Here is a 21,804-nt window from a genome sequence, read left to right as displayed (position 1 = left end):
AAATTCCCGGAATTTTTTTCTCCTTCCTATCTCGGACTAGTGTTTGATCCGTCGTACTCATCAGAGCGATGGTGAAGCTGGAGATTACCGAGAACGATACCATCAAGAAGGCTCTGCTCAGTAGGCTCTTTCTACACCGGAGTGGATTGATGGAGACACAAGTTCCTCCAGGGAAGTTTCTACAGTCTGACATATTGTCTCTTCCCGATCAGAAAGAATTCGGTCTGCTAGAGCTGTCTCGGATTGCCAATCGATAGAGCGATCTGTGACTTCATCGCCAGCAATAATTTGACATGCTAACCACCACGTTACGACGACTGTGTCTTTCGCGGTATTCGCGACGGGTGTATCCTACCCGCAGTAGTCAGTGAGAGGTTACTGTTGATCATGTAGACTCAACCTTTTCGTGGTGGCAATTAAAAACCTTCCCCGCGATGTTTCCCACTGTCTGATCAAACCAATGTTGAAGCAGCTTGACAGTTACGTTAGCTTCCAAGCGTAAGCGGGGTGAAAATGTCCGACTTACTGCAAACGTAGAATTCGGCGACCCAAGGGTCCATACACTATCGTAGCACACCACAAGGTTCTCAGCGATGTCGAAGATGGCCAGTTGCCACCGTTGAGAGTAGAAAAATGGTAGAATTTGGTAACGAGATGGCTGTCTGTGGCTTCGCTGGACGCGTGGCCACCATTCTGGCCGTCCGTCGATACCCTCCGGATCATCGAACCGAATGCTCTGCCACAGGTAACACTGACCGAAGATTCCGTTCCGCTGCCGGGATTCTGCAGCCTGACGAAATGAAGAGGTCAGGAGAGCGTCCAGGTCTGGTCCCGAAAAGGCGTCCGCTTCTTCCAAGGGACTAACGTCTTGTGAAAGAGCATCTGGAGTGAAAGCCGGGCCTTCTGCAAAATTTGCCGCGCGGAGATCGTCATGGTTTGCTGGAGGAACTGAAGCAATTCCTGCCGAGAAGTTCAGGCCTGATCTTGAAGATACCGCCCGATAATTTGAGTGGCCCCGGGCTATTTCTGCATCTGGATCAGAATTGAAGAACATCCCATTGACTAGATCGTTTGCTGCGGCAAGGTTGTCCCTGAATTCCGGCTCTCGTTGTTCAACAAGCTTCAGAAAATCGCTGAATTCCTCTTTCTTCAACTCCCTCAACCTAAAAGACAGCGGGTCAGGCACTCCCGCAAGTTACTTTACACTGCTCACTACAGCAGCTAGGGGGCTTGGTATCCAACTTACCTACGGTTGGTCACATCATCCGGTATGAGCAGCAAAAAGCCTGTTCCAAATCGGTTGATGAGTTCGAACCAAGGCCTGCCCCAGCTCTGCCAATTATTCACTCGGGTGGAATCTTTCCCCCGATTCCGCTGGCCCACCGATCGACAGAAGACGAGCTCGATAAAACATTCTTTGACTTCTGCGCGCCTGGTCCCTTTCGGGGCCCGTGGCGGGTTCCTACGGTGGGGGGCGTTTCGGGCAAGTTCCTGCAGAAATTCGTCTGGTTTAGCTTGTGCAGCACGATATGCGCAATAAAAGTCTGCAAGGGCAATGCGATTGTGAACGCGCGACAGCTGCTCGTTGATTGTACTAGCCTCAATCTCTCCAGCTAGATTCGGGATTGCTCGGATGATTCGAAGCGGGGTTGTGTCGCTTCGAATGGGGATTCTGCTGTAGATGGTGGGGGTAAGGCCAGGCGGTCGATGCGGCCGCGTCTTCAGCTCTCGGACGATTTCCTGTATATCCGCTGTCTTTCCACGTCTTCCAATCTGATCGATCAGGGCACAAAGTGGCCCAGGTACCGTGCAGTCTTTGACGGATGACCTTTTGTGGATTTTGCGTGCCTTCCTCGATGGTTCGTTTTTCGTCTCTAAAGCTGACTTTCTCATCCTCTTCCTCGTCCGCGCCAGATCTACAGCGGAGTCTTCACATCTTGGAGTCTTTGCTGGCGATAGAGGAAGGGCTGCTCGATGTTCAGCTGTTGAGCCTAATACTAATTGTCCATTGGACAGTCTGCGTTGAGGAGGAGAAGGCCCATCCGCCGAGCCAACGAAATCAGACTCGTCGTGAAAAGCTATGCCGTGCGCCTTCAGCGGGTCAGGCTGGTCAGAATCGATTCGAGCGTTGTCGACGGGTTGGGAGGGTGCAGGGTCTGAGCAGAATGATTCAATACACGTGGAGCGATGGTCACTGGACCCCGCTGGAGCATCGGGGGCTGCGGCCATGCCATTCGAGACATCGCCACAATGTGTGTCCAGAGCTGAGGATCCCGACACTAGGGACGGAGGGAAGGGTGACAACGGCGAGAGTGACTGTGGAGACGAGAAGGGGGGCGAGGAGGCTCTGATTACGTCCACCGCCGATCCGGTTAGTGACTGAGTTCGCTGTTGGAGAGAGGGACTTGCGAAAGGACTTTGCTGGGCCGAGGATACTTGTGGGGATGGGCTGAGCTCTCGTTCACCCGGTAGGTAAGAAGGGGTGTGGCATGGTGTAGCTCTGCTTGTTGGGGAAGCCCGATCACAATCGGTTGGAAATGTTTCGAAATTTGGAAGGGCGACTTCTCCAGTACCTCTTGCATCCTCCTTTATACTCCGTGGCCTTCTATCGGTCCGCTCAACAGCGGGATCGGCATCATGAGCTTCGGGTAGTTTGAGCTGCGGTGATGATGATTGCGCAGGGATTGAGGGTGAAAGAGGGAAGGTACAATGGTTTGACGATATCGTCGCAGGGTTTATCTGAGAGGAATTGACCAGTCCAGCCGGTACATGTGAAGTCTGTGAATTGACACCAGACTGTTGCTGAGCGGCCCTGGTGTCCACAGTCCGGTCCGGTTCCTACATCAATCAGCCCCACAAGTTATAAGGGAGGCAGGACATTAATACAGAGGGTATAGTGGCGCGGAGTTCCCTTTGCCAATCATGAAGGTCCTCCCGAGAGATGGGGCCGCGCGCGGGCTGGACATTGGCGCCGAATTCGATCGACAGGTTGGGGCTGCATGGGGCCGTTAGAAAGCCCCCGCCGCCAGCGTTGATTGAGTGGAGTCGACGGTGAACGTGACGGGTACCATTCCTGATCAATTCTACTTCATAAGAGTGGCGACTCTGCAGCCGGTCAATGCAGGCAATGATTCTTGCAAAGATTTCTGGGACAGTAATCATCGATAGAGAAAATGGATGGGGATGGAAGGAAAGAAGATGAAGGTACGCTTGGCGAAGTGGTTCCTCTGTAAAGCGGAAACCTTCCACTAGTTACGATGGATTTCGGCTCACTGGCTTGTCAGAATGACCACCATCACCTAGTGGTCACATGGTAGACTAGGAGCCTATGTAAAATCCCTGCGGTAAAATCTTTCCCTAGGGGAGAGATTTACCCTAGGGTTTCCGGTCCCCTGAGGGAACGCTTACCGGAGGGGAAAATTGTTAGCTGGGGAACGCATCCCGCAAGGGAGTGTCATGCGTTTCCGCAAAAGAACTACTCCGCCAGGCATAACCCCTACTCTTGCCATGGAGGCAAGATTTCTCTGGAAGGGTGTCCATCTTGTCCATGCTTCGTTCATCCAAGCGCACGACAAAGGTGACGTGGGTGCCAGAATTGGAAGAGATGCCAGAATTGGAGGGGGTGTCACAATTGGTAGAGGAAGTCATAATTGGTAGAGGGCGTTACAATTGGATGTCACTATGCTTATCCATATATAAGGTAAGGTCAATCTCGTCGGACTGCCTGAACTTCTATTAGTCACTACAATCTTTATTGCATCTCCATCCAATCAAGGCAGCAACCTTATACTATGCCTTACGCAGCAAAAACGAAGACTTAACAGTTCACTAGAAGGAAATCAAATCTCGTGAAAAAATCACATTAGCTAGCACGACTGTGTTAGGTGGACTTTGCGCTGATTATCCGCAAAGATGGCAGGTATTATACATATCTATTAACTAATTATAAACAATAGCCTCCCACGATAGTGGAGATTGTATATGCAAACCGAGCACAAAACACCCATGCGCTGACCGGACTTTAGAAGAAATCGTACCCTTTGCCAGTCAATCTACTTCCTCAAGACCTTAACAAACGCAACCAGGACAGCCCACCAAAGTCGGAGGAGGCGCCATCGCAAACAGTGCCTGAGTCGGCGGGTGCAAACTCTCTGCTATCTCACCCAATGCCTACGCACGAATCAGCTGGGAGAACATTTCGGGATATATCACATACCAGGACTGGATCCTTTGGTATCTGAACCATTCTGTGTTTCAGTCAACAGAACTTGACCTGAACGATCCTCAGAGAAAGAATGCTTTGTCACGTGATTGTAGCTCGAGGTCCGTTTCTGGCCATCGAGTTGATGAGTTTGTGCCTGCAGGAGTATGAGCAATAGCATGATAGAACATATTTGCCCAGTCTCCGCAGAAGCGACGCTCTCTCGGGCGCAGCCTCTTCGGCAACGTGGTATCCTATGAAAACATCCTCCGCCAGTCTGCACCTCCCAGATCTTGTAGCTTGATCTCCTGTCCCTCCAGATTTGTCTTACGCGTCATACAATGACGGGCCTCTCAAAGTAAAGAATGTCATAACGAGTATAATTTCAAACAGGACGAAGATCTTGGCGCGTCTTTGCTCTAACTTAGCGAGGCTCTTTCCATGACGGACAGCCTCTGCTTGTGCGTTCAAGTTCCGTGCGGTTTTCGCAGAATTGCTACGCGCGTGTTGCTGCTGGCGGGATTGAATCAAAGTCCTGGCCTTAATCAATGAGGCGAACATCAGAGTCGCGTCGAGACCCCTAAGCCAAAGAATGATCTCTTACGCGCATCGATTTTACTAATTTTTCCACAGGTTGTGCTGTGTAACCGAATTTTTTCATAACGAGAATTCTTACAGCAACGGGAGATGTTTTATTTCCCTGAGTACCGACTCCCCTTCCCTCTCCACAGCTCTCCAGTCGTCCTTTCCCAAGCGGTTGGCTATTCACCCGGATACAATGGACCTATAAGAGGAAGTGCTGATTTAGAATCAAGATGTCCCGATAGAACAATATCAAGGCAAGCGTTTGACGATTGCCTCTCATGGAGGTGTAGGGATACGTCGTTTATACCTTTCTTCAGAAGCTGGGGAAGGATCTTGAACAAGAGACAACAGCTGATAGAGAAGAGTCGAGAAGAAGTGATGAGAATTGCGATATGATCCAGAGGGTTGCACAGGGTTTACGATGCTTATGAAGCTGCAAAATGGTTGGGATACCACAGCCAGAGCTTGGATCGGCGAAGGCGATTGAAGAATCATTTGATGAATACCTCGTAGCCGGCGACATCTCAGCAGATGTATATAGGATATCAACCGTCGTTCGTGATTGCACGCTGGCCAATATTTCAATAAGCATGCCTGGATTCGCAGGACGAGCTGAGGTTCCATATGGATTTCTGGCAGACGCAGATGGCAGAGCGGCAGAGGAGAAACTTGAGAATGAGATATACCAGTACACTGGTATCAGGGTACAGAGTGAGCAGCTCCTGTATCTTATAGGATCTATGAGTATTGCATTCGACTGCCCTTGACATCACTCGTGGTCACCCGAGAGCTTTAGGACTGGCGTTAGATAGGAGCACGTCTGCCTACATTAAAGGATCAACATAACATATTCAACAGAGGCTTTGAAGATACTCGTTTTTACTTTTAGCGCATGTGCTTCGCGATCGCCAGGGCCAACTCCCCGTCCTTTTGGAGGATCTCTTCTACCTCCTGCTCATCCAGCAAATTGTTATCTGTCGCGATCTTGTCCACCATAATGTCGCGAAGTACCGCATCACTTCGGAAATCTGGGTTACAGACAAGTTTAAAACTGTGACAACGCCCTGGTTGTCATGGATTTTGTTGAGGGCAGCTCTAAATTTACGCGCCGCCACCTTTTGCAGATCAGGGACACCGTAGAAATCTGCGATTGCACACATCTGTGCATGTACTGCAGCATTGCCGCCGGAAGAGACTCCTTTGGAATAGTCTGATTCAACTTCACTTGCAGTCGGTCCTTCTTCGTACGGCCCAAATGAGTTATCAGGCCATTGCTGAGCCTCTAATTGTTCTCTTCTCCTCGACTGCAATTTTGAACTTCTCTTTTTTTTACTCCATTTAGATAAGTCGTCGTCTTCCCCAGGCTCCTCCATGTAATCTAGACCATAGAGATACTGTAGCATATATTCCACCAACACGGGATTATCCATTGGTACCGGCATGTCTTGGTCAACTTGTATGTTGATCGCTTTGTCCTCCCCTTCCTGTTATAATATAAGTAAACGGACCGAGCGGTTTCCAGATATTGCTATACCTTCCACGCCCCATCTTTGCACGCCTTTCGAAAATACTCGGATCGAGGGAAAAATTGAGAGCCTGATGGACTTCGAACGTCTTATCGCGCAAGGTAATCGTGAGATCGGAGTATTCGCTTGACTTGAACAGACTGGTTTGCACCACGCTCTCAGTACATGTGCATGATTGCCTTGATATAGAAAGACAACGCTTTGTTACCCGAGAACATTTTCTGCCAATTCTTCCTTAGGGCCCATCTTTGGTTCATCCAGCATGGTCCACAGGCTCAAAAACTGTTCGAGTGTTTGGTGACTCTTCCACTATCGCAAATCGACTTTGACGAGTTTACAGAAGGAAAGTCAAGTAAATGTGGACCTCAGAAGCTCTTCACAGAAACCCAAAGTGAGATTCTCTCGTAGATATTGGTCGCCCGGTGCTCACATAAAAAGATTTTGAGGATGAGTGAAGCCTTTGTGACCGTCACTTTCTGCCAGCGCCTGTCCTAAAATTTTCCGCCACTTTGTATCAGCCACAGCCTGTACCACGAGATACAACAGCATCGCTGCATTCCTCTACCCGTTTCAATATCTAGACCTCATAACGACCCTTTCAATATGGAGAATCGGCGTTGCGTAATGTTGCATCAGATACTAACTTATCATATATCCTCTTACCCTTGTGAGGGTAGAAACTTTCTCGATGATTCAAGGAAAGTCGTTCAAACAGGCTAGAACTCGTCGGAGTTGCTTCAAGCTGCCCTTTTCCCTGCTCCATTCGGCTTGTATCCTGCAAAATCACACTGGTTTCTTGACCGGTTTGATGTCGCAGAATGATCTTAGCTACGCACAACTTCTGCAAAAAACCCAAGTCTTTTTCATCCGTCAGTAAATCTAACAAATGCAGTAATCGGCTACCCTTGAGAAATCTCCCTCAACCGTCTTTGAAACCCAAAGCATTCATCCCCGCGCACATGAAAACCTTCCCAATCGCTCAAGTCCGCCTCTTCTCGCCCCGTCCACCAGATCTCAAATGATGGGCAGAAGAAGTTGTCCAAATTGACAGACCTCAACTTTCTCCACCTACGTCTATACTTCACGCTTGACAGCAATCCTAATGGATCTTTTGGAGGACACATCTTTTGCATTTCCGCTGCGTAGCTTTGTTGGTAGTAGGACAGCTTTTGACTTTTCCCGATAGCCATAGATAATTCATAGGCCGCCCTCTCAAATTTATCAACGACTTCTGGAAAGCGGCTCTCAAGCTGCGCCTCGACATTGCCCAGCTCCTTTTCGACCCTGTAGCCGGCTGCTTGGCCTAATAAGAACAGAAATACCTGCTTTATCTGGAACCGGGAAGCCTCCATACCTAGTTTGACCAGTGCTTGTGCAACCTTTCGAGCGAAGAAAGGAGGAGTGACACATCGTAGGCTATCACGCAAGTCCTGCAGTCGTGCTTTAGGCGAAAGATTGGTCAGAGCCGGAAAAATATCAACCAGGCCGCTCGTGACGATCTGCTCTCGTTGCCATTGACAGATTATACTCGAGGCTGGAATCTCCCCCCACACAAGTGTCTCTGTATTATAAATGTCTTTTGTCAGGAGACCGCACATAGTTCGTAAATCGTTCAAGGGTATATAGCTCCCTGGTGTGAGCTTCCAAGGGCAAATGTGAGAGATCTTGAGGTTTGTTTCGTCCTTGTAGGTGTAGAACATCAGGTGAAGGGCACGAATCAGATCGGGCGTCAAGGAGATGAATGGCGTAGGCTTGCGATTGGAAAAATTCTGATGCCTCCTGAGATATACAGTCAACTGTGATGTGCCCAGTGCCTCAAACGCTGGTGCTGGAAACAGTCTTGCCCGAATGTTGTCCGCTTGCTGTGTTGCTGATCGTGAGTGGGATACCCTGTAGACAATTGGTCTATGAAATGAATTCGCAGGGCGATCCTTGTAGGTATAATATAGTTCTGACAGCTTCGGAGCTCTTAGCCGCTGTGATCAGAGGGAGATGGTGGGGCTCACGCCATCTTGCAAATCCTGATTGACTCTAGCAATATCTTCATACGGAGAGGCCGTCTCTTCTACGTGTAAGGCGCCGAAGGCATCTTCCAGCGCACACCCAAGCTTACTATCGTCGTTGCTGTATGTGGCGTGGCTTTGCGACTCGTCCCCGGCTTTAGCTGTTTCTCTAATTCTTGTAGCCGTCCCAGACATCCTTGCAGTGAGGCTGCCAGATGTCGTGTCATAGGCACCCGTGAGTGGTCTGGCTGGTCCAAAGCCGTCTCAGGTAGCCAAGAACCCCTTCAGTGTCCACGATCTTCCTTTGTAGGTGCTCGACATCTTCTGTGGCATCTTTTACGGTGGCTGAATATTGAAAGCAGAGCGAGGAGACTTTGGCGGACATGTCAATTACAGCGAGGATGCTTGCTGCTGCTGAGAGACTATTCATGGGACCCGGCGGAAGCGATCAAGTGAGCAGATATTCAGCGGTTCAACAACGGCATGTCTGCCTATCTTCAGCCCAATGAGGTTCACTAATGGACAAACTAATCAAACGTTAAGCTGTCTTCTCAGCGCTTCCGCTTACGGAGTTAAGTTTTGCCGAATGTGTCTTGGCCTATACTCGGACTTGCAGCTTCAGCCGAAAGGTATTTCGGCGCCTCTGCCGACTGCAGCAGCCACAGCCACAAGCTTGGCATGAGACTCTCAGTAATCTTACAAGATCTAACGCTATTGTTACAGCAGGATAAATGATGGTTCCGCACTAACTCCAGACTGCTGACCCGAAGTACCAAGGCCCACGCCAAGCTTGCACAACTCTGCATGGTCTAGCCACGACAAGGCCAGTGGCGGTTCCCAAAGCACGGTCACGGGACTGGAAGCCTACGTGCGACATGTTCATGACCTTTATGGGCGGTCAAGACTCCATAATGACTCCGCAAGGCACTATAGCCGCAATTCGGTCAAAGGAACCCTCCCGCAAATAGAAGGCGTAGGCCGAGCTGATGCACGTAGTTTTTGATTGCAAACGGTTCAAAGTGTGGTCAGAAGGGCGCAGGTTGGATGTAAAGTAAATATTCGAAATATATCGCTATGTGCGCAGAGCTGCAGATGCTTGCAGTCCAAGTACCCATCACCTTTCTCGACACGGAGGGTGTCTCGCCACTCAGGGACGGACGTTAGAGGGTCTTTAGCAAATCAGCGGCCAATTCTTCCAAAGTATTATTTGAGAATCACTGTACCTTTTGACTAAGATTTTGGCCAACGAATAATTTTTTAGTGGGTCATATCTTTATCGACAAGTCGAGATGTGCTAAAACTTTGAAGTATCGTGTGACCACCTAGTGGGAAGTATACACGTTCTGATGTTTTCGACCGGTCAAAGATATTTATCAGGAAAGTTACTTTAAATTGATTGCTTCATGTTACAATGGCTAGAAATCGCTAGGTTGGCAGCCCCTTTTGGCTTGCCTATTAGAATCAGAAAATAGTTTCCCTCCGTGACCTTCTATAGCAACGCGGCTGTGAACTCTACAAAAAGAGCTGCACAATATAGATTTTGGCAATGAATATCGAGGAAACACCGACTGCAGCATCTAATAGAACTGTTAAAGTTACTGAGACTGTTAGGTTATTGCGTACAGCTCAATCGTCTCGAGTTCAATCCCAGTACTTGACTGCCGCAGAAGCAGATCAAATTAATGACCAATTTTCAAATACCGTGTTCAGACCAGGAGGTCAAGTGATGTAGAGTGGTGTACCACGAGAGTGGGCAACAAAATGGGCTGATAACAACAATATGCAGACACTCACCACCGTAATAGGCCCCTTAATAGATAAAGAGCATTCATTATGCTTGAAATCTACAAAGAGCGCAGAAGAATGGTCCATCTACGTTAAGGGAGCATCTGAATTATACGCACTCCATATCCCGAAGGGCAACGTCATCACTGTTCTCACAAGACCGCCTCCTCAAAGGTTGAACCCTACGGGCAAGTCTACTTACTAGACACTTGAAGAGCCGATATTGAAAGGTAGGAAGGGCGGCGAGCCCGTGTCCCGTATTGAGATGGTGCACCTCACGGTAGCAGGTGCACAGCAGTTCCGATATCAGGTGTGGCCGATAGATAAGATACATGAGTGGATCGAGAAATTTGGTCTGCATTCATTGATTCGGCCAAGCTCTGTGAAACCCAAAAAGAGTACACAACAGGTGACAGAGTCAGCCTCCAAATCAGAACTTACTATACAGGGCAAATCTAGACAAGAGACAGGGAAACAGATGGACTCGACAAAAGCGATAGCGAAGCAGGAAAGGGCAAAGGAAGAGGAAGACGAAGTGGAAAATGGCGGACATGAGGCCTGTGGTTTGAGAAACATCAAACAGACGGCAGCCATGCAGACGAGTTCGATACAAGAAAATGCCGTTCATAAGGAGACGAACAAAGTGAATTTGGCTATAAAGGATGAAACTAGGAAAGCTAAGCGCAAAGAGAAGAAACAGAGAATCGAGCCGTCGGAAAAAACAAAGGCTAGACAACCGGCGGCAAAGGACCAGACGACGAGGCAAGTACTGACCGAAGAGAAAATGCTTGGGAGAAAAGTGGCGAGTCTTGAGAGGGCAGCAGCCCAGATTATACCATTTCCAAGCGAGGTCACGAAGTCAAGAAAAGTAAAGATCTTAACATCGAGAAATCGTGTCGTCGTCTGTAAATACTAGATATGAAGACTTTCCCACCTCTCACTTTCCTGCTTCGGCCTTCCCTACACTTCTTCAGCGGTAATAATGACTATATTGCCCATTTCCTTTAAGCTTTCAGGACTGTAGAATTCTACAAAGTATCTTTTGCTGTAGAATTTGAGGACACTAAATGGCTGGAATTTGCGTCAACAGCGATCATTCTGAGTCTCCAAAGTACCGCAAGAAGAATGTTCCCAGTTATTCACTGCGGTGCCCCTTTTCTCTTCCTCCCATTATCCGCAAGCTTCTCCCGCAGCGTATCCCGCTGAGACCCTAAGATTCGCTGAGCGGATGATATCTCCGCTGAAATCAATTTGCCTCTTGAGCTCTTTAAGATTTCAGTAGATACGGATAAGATCTTATTTATTGTCTGCAAGTCTGCCACCTGCGTTGCATTCAACGCGTTCTGTCCACCCAATAAGTTCCGTTCAGCTCCGATTATTCGTGCCATAGCCTTGACAAGGGGAAGATGGACAATTTGGTGCTTTGAAAACCATACCGAATGGCTTGGATCTGCTTTCTCGGTGTCGTAGAGGCGGTTGAGTGCTTCTGCACGTCGATGCGTAATTCGCAGAGGCTTTGTAGAAGTTGGCGCTGGGTCATGGCAAGAGTCCCAGTCAATTTCCGGTAGAGGGTATTTGCCCGCGGTGAAAAGACCCCATGCGTTGTATTCCTGCTCAGTCATCTCGGTAACAGCGCTATCCAGAGGTTTTCTCTTCTGTGTCGTAGACGCAACATACTTCGTGACGGCAGCGATGCTTTGTCCATGACGGACAGTATCTGCCAGTGCGGTCAACTTTCGTGCGACATCTGCAATGGAGTCTTCGCTTTGAGGAATCTGCATGACTTTCGAGCCTGAATGCTTGTTGCTCCATTGATATTCAAACGATCAATGCCTTGCTAAGACGTTCTCGGAATATCGGAAAAGCCGTTTCCGAGAAGCTGGCGCAAACACGCTAGGGTTCTCTTTGACAAACTTTGACAGGATATCCTTGCGCTACGCTCGGGCCCATTATCTTACAATCACCTTTAAGCATTCTAAAGTCCCGTTCCTCTTATTTTCCTGCTCCTCGTTGACACATCTTCAAGACATCTAAAAGGAAAAACGGTATGAGGAGAGAAGGTGGGGAAGGGCAGGCGGACCCATTTTAATCAGGCCAACACCGGAGCCTAAACCGGCTGTGTGGACACCAATAAGTGAATAACTAACAGAAACTATTTTCAGGCACCGGGGTGGCCGAAAACAGCTGGTCTGGCGGCTGCTTTAAGCAGCCCAGGTACCGCGCAGGGCCCTGCTGAACCAACTTCCGAATGATGCACGCGCTAAAGAAGGCACTGCCAAGGGCCCCTGTCGAACTAAGGAATCCATGCTGGAATCCTCGCGCAGTGCCTTTCTGGCTTTCCCCACCTCATCTTTCCTTCCTCCAAGCAAAGCCTCTGCGAGGTACCGAAGATAAATGAGGCCTGGCGCCCATGTCTTTGACCTTCACTCCGTTCATTCCCCCACTTTCGTTAGTGAAGCAGGACTTCACTTTGGCCATTTGTCCTCTTCGTTACATCCTTCTGGCCTCTAGGTTGCAGCCACCCTTAGATCCATCTTGACCTGCGAACCCCTCCCACACCGCCCTGCTCGCTCACCACAGCAATCCTGCGTCATTCAGGCCGACGGCATGGGACGAGCACAGCGCAAAAAGGGCAGGCTGCCCCCCAGATTTTATCTTGAGCAGCGCGCCCAGCTCGCCGCACAAGGGAAGACTCGCCCAAAGGCTGCCGACAACACGAAGAAGGGCCTGGCATCGATATTGAAGAAGTGGGAGAGGTGAGTCGTCTTCCATCGAAGTCTGCGATCGCCGTCACCAACGAAGCCACCGCCTAGGTTTTGCGGCGAACTTGGTCATCATCCTTCAACTTTCCGCAAAGACGCACAAGTGCCAGACTTAAAAATATTTTGGAAATGGACGATGGATCGCTACAATAGGATCGGTGTGGCTTCAAGTTTGAAGAACTACTGGCGGGTTCTGAGAATGCATGCCCTCGACAAGGCCGATCGAGACTTCGATCCACACGAGAGAAGGGACATACACAATGTGAGATGCTGATTCCTGCGGGCTTGGGAAGCCCCACGCTGACGTCTCGGATGAACGCAGTATATCAATTTGCTCATCGACGAGTATGGCCTTCGCGTTCTCCCCAAGAAGAAACCAGTCATCGGCCTCGACGATCTCTACCTTCTCCTTTATACACACTGGGTGCTCGATGATTCGACATTCAAGGATGAGCGGCAGCGGGTTCAAGTTGCCACCGGCTTACTGACGGCCGCCTTTTTCGGTTGCCGACCGTGTTCCCTGTTCGACACTCGAGTCAAACTTGACGATCCCGATGACCCAAGCATAACCGCCGACGACACTGCGGTCGCCAGTGGCCGAGGAGCCGGAGAAGTGGTGAATCATATCAAAATGGACGAAATCAAAGACATGAAGAGCAACCGTGATGGTGATACTGGAATGTCCATTGACGCTGCTCATAAAGCCGACCGCGATTCCAATACGAGCTGGGATGGTGACAGCGACAGCGACAGCGATTCCGGCTCGCTTTACGACGACTACGATGAGGATTGCGACACCGACGATGATTATAATGCAGGGCCCGAAGAAACTCGGTCCTTCCTGTATCGCCAGGTGCAGATCCCGCCCGGCAGGAAGAGCTTAACGTTGAAATGGAGACGTCGAGTGTTGGATCTTCCGGTCTTCCAGGAGCCATTGCGCGGTGCGGGTGAAGCGGGCACATCACCGACCGCACCGTTGCGAGCTAGCACGTGGATCCGTTACCTGAAGCGTCTCGGCCAGAAGGCGGGCTTCGAACGTTCCTTCACCCAGTATGGGCTCCGACGTGGCCTCTTGAATGTTGTTAACAGTACGTTTGCCCTTTGATCCCCGCTTCGCAAAGAATCGTTCGAACATTAATCTCACGCGCGATCAACAGACAGCGCTCTCTCGTCGGTGCGAGATCAGCTCTTTGACCACCAGCAAGGAGCCGTCGGTTACTATCTGGATCAGGAGATCCGGTTCGACACCGAGTCCTGCTACCTGGAGAAGCCATCCAACGAGGTGGTCTAAAAGATGGCTAGGCTCGCTAGTTTGACGGCCGACGCGAGCGCCTCGACGGAGCTGTCGTCCGAGCAGAAGACCCAGTTGAAACAGCACCCTCAAGTAATCCGACTCGGCCAACGAACAAAGCTCTCACGGCGCGAATCCACGCGGCGGGTTACAAAACGATCGGCGACGCCGAAGGGACAACCCTTTATACAAAGAAGAAAACGGCCGAAGCTCGGTTGTGCTGCACCAAAATCAAACTGCGAAACGGCATGATCGCAAAAGCGCGGAAACGACACTTCCGGACCGCTGACACTCTCGCCTTTGACGCTCAATTTTCCTCCACCACCGCCGCTCCCACGGTCGCACCGGACCCCCCACCTACGAAACCGATCGAATACAACATCCCCGAGCGAGCCGAGGTGGTCCGACTGACCTGCAGTCCCGGCGACGGTCTGAGCGATCGAAAAAGGCTCCGGCGAAGAGTCCAGGCCATCGACGGGAAACCCCGCGCCGCGGTCGGCCCAAGTCCACCGTCAAACAGGAGGAGTCGGAGAGTGCGATGAATGATTCCGAGGAAGACGCGAAAGATCATTTCCCACTGGTCTGCCGGCCTACTCAATGCCCGTTCTGCTTGGGTGACGAAAGGCTGCCTTACCTGCATCGGGTACTCCAAACCCAACCGGATGATGAACGAGGTGGGCAAGCACTTGAAGAGCTTCGCCCCGGAAGATCCGGTCCCGTGTCCGCATCCACAGTGCAAATCAGCGGGACTGGTCCTGCCTAGTGCGATGGTTTTCAAGAATCATACGGCGACGGTGCACAAGATCTTTTTGCGTGCGTAGACCCGACTTGCATTTTCTGCAATTTCTTCCTCGTCAGTCGCGTTTTCCCAGCGATGGTTTAAGGAGCAATATGTTTATATCTGCACTGTATCAGTCTGCCATTATTGAAGCTACAAATAGATAATAACATCTACGCAGGTTTATCCCTTGAAAAGGTGATAAGCCTGATGACACCACTTTTGCGACCGTCAAGATCCAAAAAGGCTCGCAGCTGGGAGCAAGTTCGCCGTGGAATGTGACTTCTCATTGCGTCTCTTTCTTCCTGACTCTTGGCTAGGTCGAAAAGCTGGAGCCGTCACGAGCCACTTCCACTGCTTCACATGATCCACTCAGCCTTCTAGCCTATATTGTGTCCAGGGCGCCTCGCGGTCCCTCTGAACGGTCCGAAACATGAAGTTCGGCGGCCGGTAAGTAGAATCATCCACCACCCACTGGTCTGAACCGCCATCCCTTCGAACATCCCACATTGTCATGTAGTCCCGGTTGCGAGTTCTGTGACGGACCTTGAAACCAAATTATCCATCCCAATGCCTAGCTGCTTCAAGTGGTCGAAGCAAGTGCTTTAGTACTGCCCCAGCTTCCAACTCGTCCACCATATCTTTGCTAAAAATCTTCCGGTTCTCAAAGCTATAATCACTCAATCTCTTGACCGTGGGGAAAATCTGGACATGGTTGCGACGGCTGCGCCCCCATTCAATAAGATCAATGATGTTGACATGGCGACCGTGAACGGCCTGAGCCTACCATCAGCGCTCGTGGATCGTGAGAAGGGTCTGGAGGGCGGCCTACCGATCGACATAGCACAATGGTTATGGGGAGCGGCGATATACGGACAGCCCGGCAAAGGGATTGCCACGCGTCTAGGGTGTCCTCGACGCCAAACCACAGGTTAAACTCCTGGGTCAGAGCAGCTTGGTAACTGCGCCACAGTCCATCGTGCTCTGGGCCTTTGACTGCCCATCTGTAACGCCGCTGGAGATGATTTCGAAGCAATCCAAAGGAAGTAGCCGGCGGCGCGGATGGATCGTAATGGAAAGAGGGATAAAGGCAGAAGAACTTATCTAGGGCGCCTTCGATAGTCGACGGCTTTGACTCGGAGCTAAAGCATCGATGATATGTTTTTTCTTGGATTGCAAACACAGCTTTGCAAGATAGACAGGTCCAGGTTTTCTTCACTGGCGCTACTGATTTGGTCGAGGTAACATGCAGGTGGTCTAGAAGAACCGACGAGTTAGACATTAGCTTTTTTGCATGTGCCTTTCCGGTAAGATGGTCAGATTTGGAACCCTCCTGCATCGTCCGGCCGCAGACTTTGCATATCCATAAGGCAGCGCCGGTTGGGCTTGATTCACTGTGTGTTGTATGTGCAGGTTTGACTTCTGCCTGAATCGTTGAAGAAGCGTACTTAGGATATGACCACGTACCCCCATGCATACTTTTTTCTGCGGAGACAGATCCGAGACCTTGGAATTCAACAGGCACAGATAAGTAGGACTTAGACTCTTCACCTGCAGGAGGATAAAGAAGAGTGAGTTCCTCGAAGCGGGATGCTAAAGCCCTGGCATTAAAATCCGACAAGTGAGCTATGTGTTCATCACCAGCTAGATGTGACGGTCCGTCGTCAATCGCCATGGTAAGGGAGCAGATGGTACATGTCCACATTGTACGTTCCATCAAGCTTGGAAATGCAATACTGGCAGGATTGCAGAGGTGGGAATAGGAGGACATGGCAATTAATGTTGGCTACTTCAGCCCGATGAAGCTCGCCTCTGGACTCCCCTGCGGTTTCCTTTCCCCTACGGCGTTTCTTGCCCTAGAATTCTGCCAACCCTAGGGTATACCTGTTTATCGATTCTAGTAAGACGCTTAGTCTTGGCATTGGTTATAGTTTCGCCTTTCCGAGAGGGATCTCCAAAAGATACTGAGGAAGCGTTGGGTTTTAAAGAGAAATCGGCAATTTTGAAGGGTCGGAAATGATTCCGAAAGAAGGTCTCCAAGTTACGCAGTCGTACATCACAACTGACCGTCTCAGAGAGCGCTGTAGTGAGGGCAGGGATCAGTCCAGCAATATCTGACGGCCACGGCATGATGCCCGCGACACGGGTGTCATCATGCCCTTCTTCAATGCAAGTGTGTTGCGCGCAAGACGCAGCTCGTCAAGACCATGATATCCTGGCCGGCTGCATCCTTTGGTTGCCTAGGAGAGATGAAATTGATGAGCACCTTCTCGTGGGTGCAGATATCGGTAATGGCTGCTTCAATCACCCTATCGTTGTCTTATCCGCCGATCAAGTGGGCGGAAAGGCTACTGTACTTATTGTCAGCATTCCAACCCAAAGGTTTCTGAACTACCTTTCGAACTCGCAGCTAATATTAGAAGCTTACTTCCTTTGATGGCCAAGATCTTGCAAAAAGACATCCGGAGAACCGCCATCTCCGCGACCACCACCTCCCTATCTTTCCCAGTGCTGCACACCCTGATAATGGCATCCTATTGTCCCTCGACAGCGACCTTCAGCTCCGCAAAAAGTCCTACATTAAGACGGAGGTTCAAGTTATCATTAATGTGGCGTCCTTGATCCCATACAATCGCACCGGTAAAAAGTACAAACTCCAGCAAAAATCCTACCATACATTAGCAACATACATCAACTTCACGCCACCTACGGCAAATCCTCGCCCGCGGCGCGACCTTTCCAATCAATTTTCCGTGTACTCTCCACCTTCGAGTCTCCCCATACATGCTGGCCCCCGCCCTTCCTCTCGGACAATTCAACGAACGCCACCACAGATACCACCAACCCGTTATTACAGCCCGGTCACTTCTCAAGCGCCTGCCCCACCTCCATCGTACCTGATCCCCATCGTCACCAACACACGCCAAGATTCCCCGCTATACAGCGTTCCTAGACGTGACAGGCGGACACCGCTACCGCCCTACACTCATCCGTCTAGCACACCATCGCCATCAAAGCCGGAGCCGGGTTTCGATATTCTTGTAGCATTCATATTTTCTCTGGTCTTCTTGGGTTTCCTGGGCGCTGTGAGCTATGAGGGCTATCGAGTTTTCCTTCGTGGAAGATGGGCCTTGAGGGAGATCAAAGGTAAATGGAGCGAGGCTCATGAGGTTTTGATGAGAGCGAGACCTCTGGAGTATATCAAGGCGATCTTTACAAAATTCGGTCCCTGCGTTATGAGGGAGATGAAAGGGGAATGGAGTGATGCTTAAGAGATTTTAGTAAGAGCGAGACCTTTGGAGGATATCAATGCGACCTTTACAAAATTCAGTTTCTACAGTATGTCCAAAGGGTTGGACAGCATCAGATACACCGACGCTGCTATCTCAGAAGCTTTCACGCGGTCCTGAACCGTTTGGTGGAAGGGAAATCTTTGCAACTATCCATCCTAGTCAAAGGAACAGAGCACAGTGAAAACTGGACAAGGGCATATTTACGCGTGGATTACGTGTGCTCAAAAAGATTCGACATAGGTATTTGCTGGTTTCGCAAGCTGATCCCAACAAGGTGAATGCTCACGTATTTTCCTAGGGTCTCTTTCGTCTCCATCGAGGGATGTCTTTGGTTCGCTTTTCGCGCACGTACAACGCTGGTCAAGTTTCGCGGGCAACAAGTGGAGTCCTAATCTCTGATTTGCTATCTACCTACCGAACTCTCAACACATCCAAGTCAATCAAGTCTGGGTCATGGAAAATTTCCCCACCACAGGACTGTTCGGCCCTGTTGGGCATGAAATCCTTCGAGCGTTGACCTTCGAGCGGGCGTCCGAAACTGCTTTGGCCAACTCCTCCTCATGCTCCTTCTTCTCCAATACTGCTTGAATCCAAACGTGGGATGTTGGGAAAAGTGCGCTGCCATGGTGGACGATCACGGTTTCACCACCTGAGGTTATTTGGAGAATGTTTGGGAAGAGACAAAGTGATGGGATACCCATTGTGTCAATCTTTTCATCTGGTGGCATGGATCCCCCCACAGAACCCCGGATGTCTTCCGCTTGCCATTTCTCTTTGTCGCTAGGATCGGGGCGCTTTTCGACAACAAACTTGGCCTCGTCCTTCCATGCGGTTTTCCACAGCGTGATTGACTCGTTGATAATTTTGACCAAATCATTCTCAAATTCCACCAACTCGGATGAAACAGTCAACGGTCGAAGAATCTCGAGGACTTGGTGCAACGTGGATTCTGCTCGGCTCGATTCTACACTCAGATCGTCAATGCCACGTAAGGTCAGGACTCTCCACGCGCTCTCACTTCGCCCGCCCGACTGGGAGAGCGACTTAGAGACTTCTTCCAAAAATGGACCCATTTCATCGTTGTTCGGTAGACTGTCTCGCGGAAAGAACGGTCGCCATATAAAATCGCACAGGCAAACAGAAATGACATGTTGAACGTCCCTCAGCCTGAGGAATTCTGAAATTTCGGTCTGCCAGATAGGCGTCGAGTCAAAGATAGGATCCAATTTGCTTAACTCCTGATGAACAGCGTCCGGGTTCTGTGTCCCATCCGCATCGATAAGCTAAGGTGGATCGAATCACGAATCACGCGGGTATTGACTTACCGCCATGGCCTGTTCTGGAAGCTTCTGAAAATACTTCGATGATACGGCTTTGATGGCATCAGATATACGCTGGAACTTCTCCGTGCTGAAAACGCATCAGCAGCTGGCTATTGTCGCTTTATGGAATTGGATCAAACGGACTAGTATTCGACCGATTGTCCTTCGACAGGGAACTCGGACTTTACTTGTTTGAGCTCCGCAGTCAGCTTCTTATTGTCCTCCTCGAGGCTCCTTTCCACTCGGGTATGTCGTATCTTCTTTGTCTCTAGTTTGTGTTCGGCTTTTAATAAACGTTGCTTCAGCTCTTCATTCGTTGCCAACAGTTTTTAATTTTGTTCCTCCAACTCTTCGACTTTCTCTTTGCTTTCAGCTTCGATTTCTGCTTTCTTCGCTCTCATGGACTTCTGAAATTTGGCTTTCTCGTCCTGTAGTTTCCGTTTGTACTCTTCCTCTCTACCTGCCTCTGCTTTGGCATGCCGAGCCTCCAGCTCCGCTCCCATCCTCTGGCATGTCTTCCTTTCCCTTTCACAAGCTTCTTGACCAGCTTTGAGTTCTTCATTCTCACGACGGAGGTTTTCCATCTCCTCGCTCTTGACATGAGTCAGTGTCTCCACAGTCTCATTCAATCTTCGAATTGCATTCTCCCTGTCCATCTCCGTCCTATAAGCTCCTTCAACCACGTTGATGTCATAGGTGAAAGAGGATTCGAAGTACTGCACGATATCTGCGAGGCGCTGTAGGGCCCCATTGGAGGAAGCTAGTACAGCAGCTGGATTTCGAGGACCTTCGGTATTGCTGTGGCTGAGGTCAAGACTGTTGGGAGACCTGAGTTCCTGATCCTTCGCTTCATCTGATGTTATGTCTTTGCGCTTAGTCGACCCGCCACCGACACCGTTCGTACGTTTGGGCATCGTATTCCGACCCTAGAAAGTTCTCGACCCCTTCAGTTATTTCCAACTCAGAGATGGAGCTTCATCAAAATCGGTCGTATCGAAATATTTCGCTTACGCCTGCTTGACCTTGGGCACCTCCGAAAGAAGAGTCCGTACGGGTGGAGAGGCGACGCAGGAGACCGTTGAAGGCAGAGTGAGTCTTCGAAATGGTGCGTCTTCTCTCGGTCGAAAAGTCGAGGATCTGTGGAGGCATAGAGCCTATTACCAAAGCCTGGGATAGATGACCAGAGGTATTCGGGTGGACAAAGGTTCAACATGGAGGACGTGAATATCCCGTCCCGCGGATTTGGATTTTCGGGGGGAACGATACACAACGCCAGATCAAGATAAAGGTTGCATTGAGGTGTGGATGAAGGTCCAATTGCGTTGGCCAACGTGGCACACTGATGGACATGCTGCCCAAGACGCTTGGCGTTAAGCTCGCTCTCCCAATAATAGGGTAGAGTCAATTGTATGCTAATTTTTGCCCACGTACAATATGCCACAAAAAGCTGAAGTCTTACAGGCAACCGCCGCGTGGCGCACTCCAACTCGTGAATGTGAGGTGATTACGTAAAGCTTGTCACTGCGGGGTAGAAATCTGAGGAACTAATGCATTCCTCTAAGAGTCGATTCCACAAGAATGCTACAGCCATATAATTTAGACGTAGAATCGGAGGCAGTATTGGTGATAACCGAAGAAGTGGTATGAAGTGCAGAGTGGTAGGCTTAGTCCAAAAATCATCGAGGATGGATACATGTTGATGGATTTGGCAGAAAGCGTCAGCTTTGATAACGCAGGGGATGGGCGCTAACGTGCAACTAGTCCGGAAGCAACGCTGATCGGATCTGCCATCCTAATGGTTAGAAAAACGATGTACGACGAAGAAATTGTTAAACGAATTAATGAAGTCGGAAATAACGAGTGACTGAGATGTAGTGTCAACACACCGACTTGATTGCTGGCCAAGTAGACAGAGCTTATACTGGTGTCTAGCTTGCCGAAGTTTTAGCCCGCTTCCCTTCCTTTAGCGTCCATACGATCATTAATGTTATCCAAGCGCTGAGCCAGCTCGGGTTCTCCCGTGCCCTCCATTAGTTACGGTATATAAGGCTAAATAATCACGTAAGACCCTCGAAACGTAAAGCCTCCAGGTAAGATAAAGCATGTTGTGCAAACAGCAGTGCGAGCCTAGCATTATAATCTGCAGGTTGATTCTTTTGGGCATTTCTTGGCAGAACATACAGTGCTGACTCATTGTTTCGTCCGAGGCAAGTTCGAAGCTTTTTAGTGATGTTGCTACTTCCTCATTTAAAGAACTC

The 21,804-nt window shown here is 49.8% G+C and overlaps 9 protein-coding genes across 9 annotated transcripts; 4 read left to right on the top strand and 5 right to left on the bottom strand.

Annotated features, from left to right (window-relative positions):
- Positions 1-117: 117 nt before the first annotated feature.
- KY384_003270 (uncharacterized protein) lies at positions 118-4,246 on the bottom strand (the record flags this gene model as incomplete). Its single annotated transcript, XM_044811789.1, has 5 exons — positions 118-351; positions 446-472; positions 527-1,163; positions 1,247-2,838; positions 4,217-4,246. 5 exons carry the CDS (start codon positions 4,244-4,246, stop codon positions 118-120), a joined length of 2,520 nt encoding a protein of 839 aa, XP_044670922.1.
- Positions 4,247-5,671: 1,425 nt separating this feature from the next.
- Positions 5,672-6,228, bottom strand: KY384_003269 (uncharacterized protein; the record flags this gene model as incomplete). The annotated part of the gene is made up of 2 exons (XM_044811788.1): positions 5,672-5,814; positions 5,892-6,228. The coding sequence occupies 2 exons, from the start codon at positions 6,226-6,228 to the stop codon at positions 5,672-5,674; spliced, it is 480 nt and encodes a 159-aa protein (XP_044670921.1).
- Positions 6,229-6,910: 682 nt separating this feature from the next.
- KY384_003268 (uncharacterized protein) lies at positions 6,911-8,510 on the bottom strand (the record flags this gene model as incomplete). Its single annotated transcript, XM_044811787.1, has 3 exons — positions 6,911-7,140; positions 7,385-8,270; positions 8,319-8,510. The coding sequence occupies 3 exons, from the start codon at positions 8,508-8,510 to the stop codon at positions 6,911-6,913; spliced, it is 1,308 nt and encodes a 435-aa protein (XP_044670920.1).
- A 1,585-nt stretch (positions 8,511-10,095) lies between these two features.
- On the top strand, positions 10,096-11,016 carry KY384_003267 (uncharacterized protein; the record flags this gene model as incomplete). The annotated part of the gene is made up of 2 exons (XM_044811786.1): positions 10,096-10,239; positions 10,306-11,016. The coding sequence occupies 2 exons, from the start codon at positions 10,096-10,098 to the stop codon at positions 11,014-11,016; spliced, it is 855 nt and encodes a 284-aa protein (XP_044670919.1).
- A 223-nt stretch (positions 11,017-11,239) lies between these two features.
- On the bottom strand, positions 11,240-11,881 carry KY384_003266 (uncharacterized protein; the record flags this gene model as incomplete). Its single annotated transcript, XM_044811785.1, has 1 exon — positions 11,240-11,881. One exon carries the CDS (start codon positions 11,879-11,881, stop codon positions 11,240-11,242), a length of 642 nt encoding a protein of 213 aa, XP_044670918.1.
- An 826-nt stretch (positions 11,882-12,707) lies between these two features.
- On the top strand, positions 12,708-14,695 carry KY384_003265 (uncharacterized protein; the record flags this gene model as incomplete). Its single annotated transcript, XM_044811784.1, has 5 exons — positions 12,708-12,856; positions 12,914-13,124; positions 13,185-13,950; positions 14,020-14,036; positions 14,174-14,695. The coding sequence occupies 5 exons, from the start codon at positions 12,708-12,710 to the stop codon at positions 14,693-14,695; spliced, it is 1,665 nt and encodes a 554-aa protein (XP_044670917.1).
- A 947-nt stretch (positions 14,696-15,642) lies between these two features.
- On the top strand, positions 15,643-16,039 carry KY384_003264 (uncharacterized protein; the record flags this gene model as incomplete). The annotated part of the gene is made up of 2 exons (XM_044811783.1): positions 15,643-15,839; positions 15,886-16,039. 2 exons carry the CDS (start codon positions 15,643-15,645, stop codon positions 16,037-16,039), a joined length of 351 nt encoding a protein of 116 aa, XP_044670916.1.
- Positions 16,040-17,098: 1,059 nt separating this feature from the next.
- Positions 17,099-18,203, top strand: KY384_003263 (uncharacterized protein; the record flags this gene model as incomplete). The annotated part of the gene is made up of 2 exons (XM_044811782.1): positions 17,099-17,293; positions 17,355-18,203. The coding sequence occupies 2 exons, from the start codon at positions 17,099-17,101 to the stop codon at positions 18,201-18,203; spliced, it is 1,044 nt and encodes a 347-aa protein (XP_044670915.1).
- Positions 18,204-18,664: 461 nt separating this feature from the next.
- On the bottom strand, positions 18,665-20,460 carry KY384_003262 (uncharacterized protein; the record flags this gene model as incomplete). The annotated part of the gene is made up of 3 exons (XM_044811781.1): positions 18,665-19,507; positions 19,550-19,634; positions 19,895-20,460. 3 exons carry the CDS (start codon positions 20,458-20,460, stop codon positions 18,665-18,667), a joined length of 1,494 nt encoding a protein of 497 aa, XP_044670914.1.
- Positions 20,461-21,804: the final 1,344 nt, after the last annotated feature.

Source organism: Bacidia gigantensis (genome assembly GCF_019456465.1).
Source record: "Bacidia gigantensis strain McMullin 20006 chromosome Unknown contig_180, whole genome shotgun sequence".
Lineage (NCBI taxonomy): Eukaryota > Fungi > Ascomycota > Lecanoromycetes > Lecanorales > Ramalinaceae > Bacidia > Bacidia gigantensis.
This window is presented reverse-complemented; position numbering and strand designations above follow the sequence as displayed.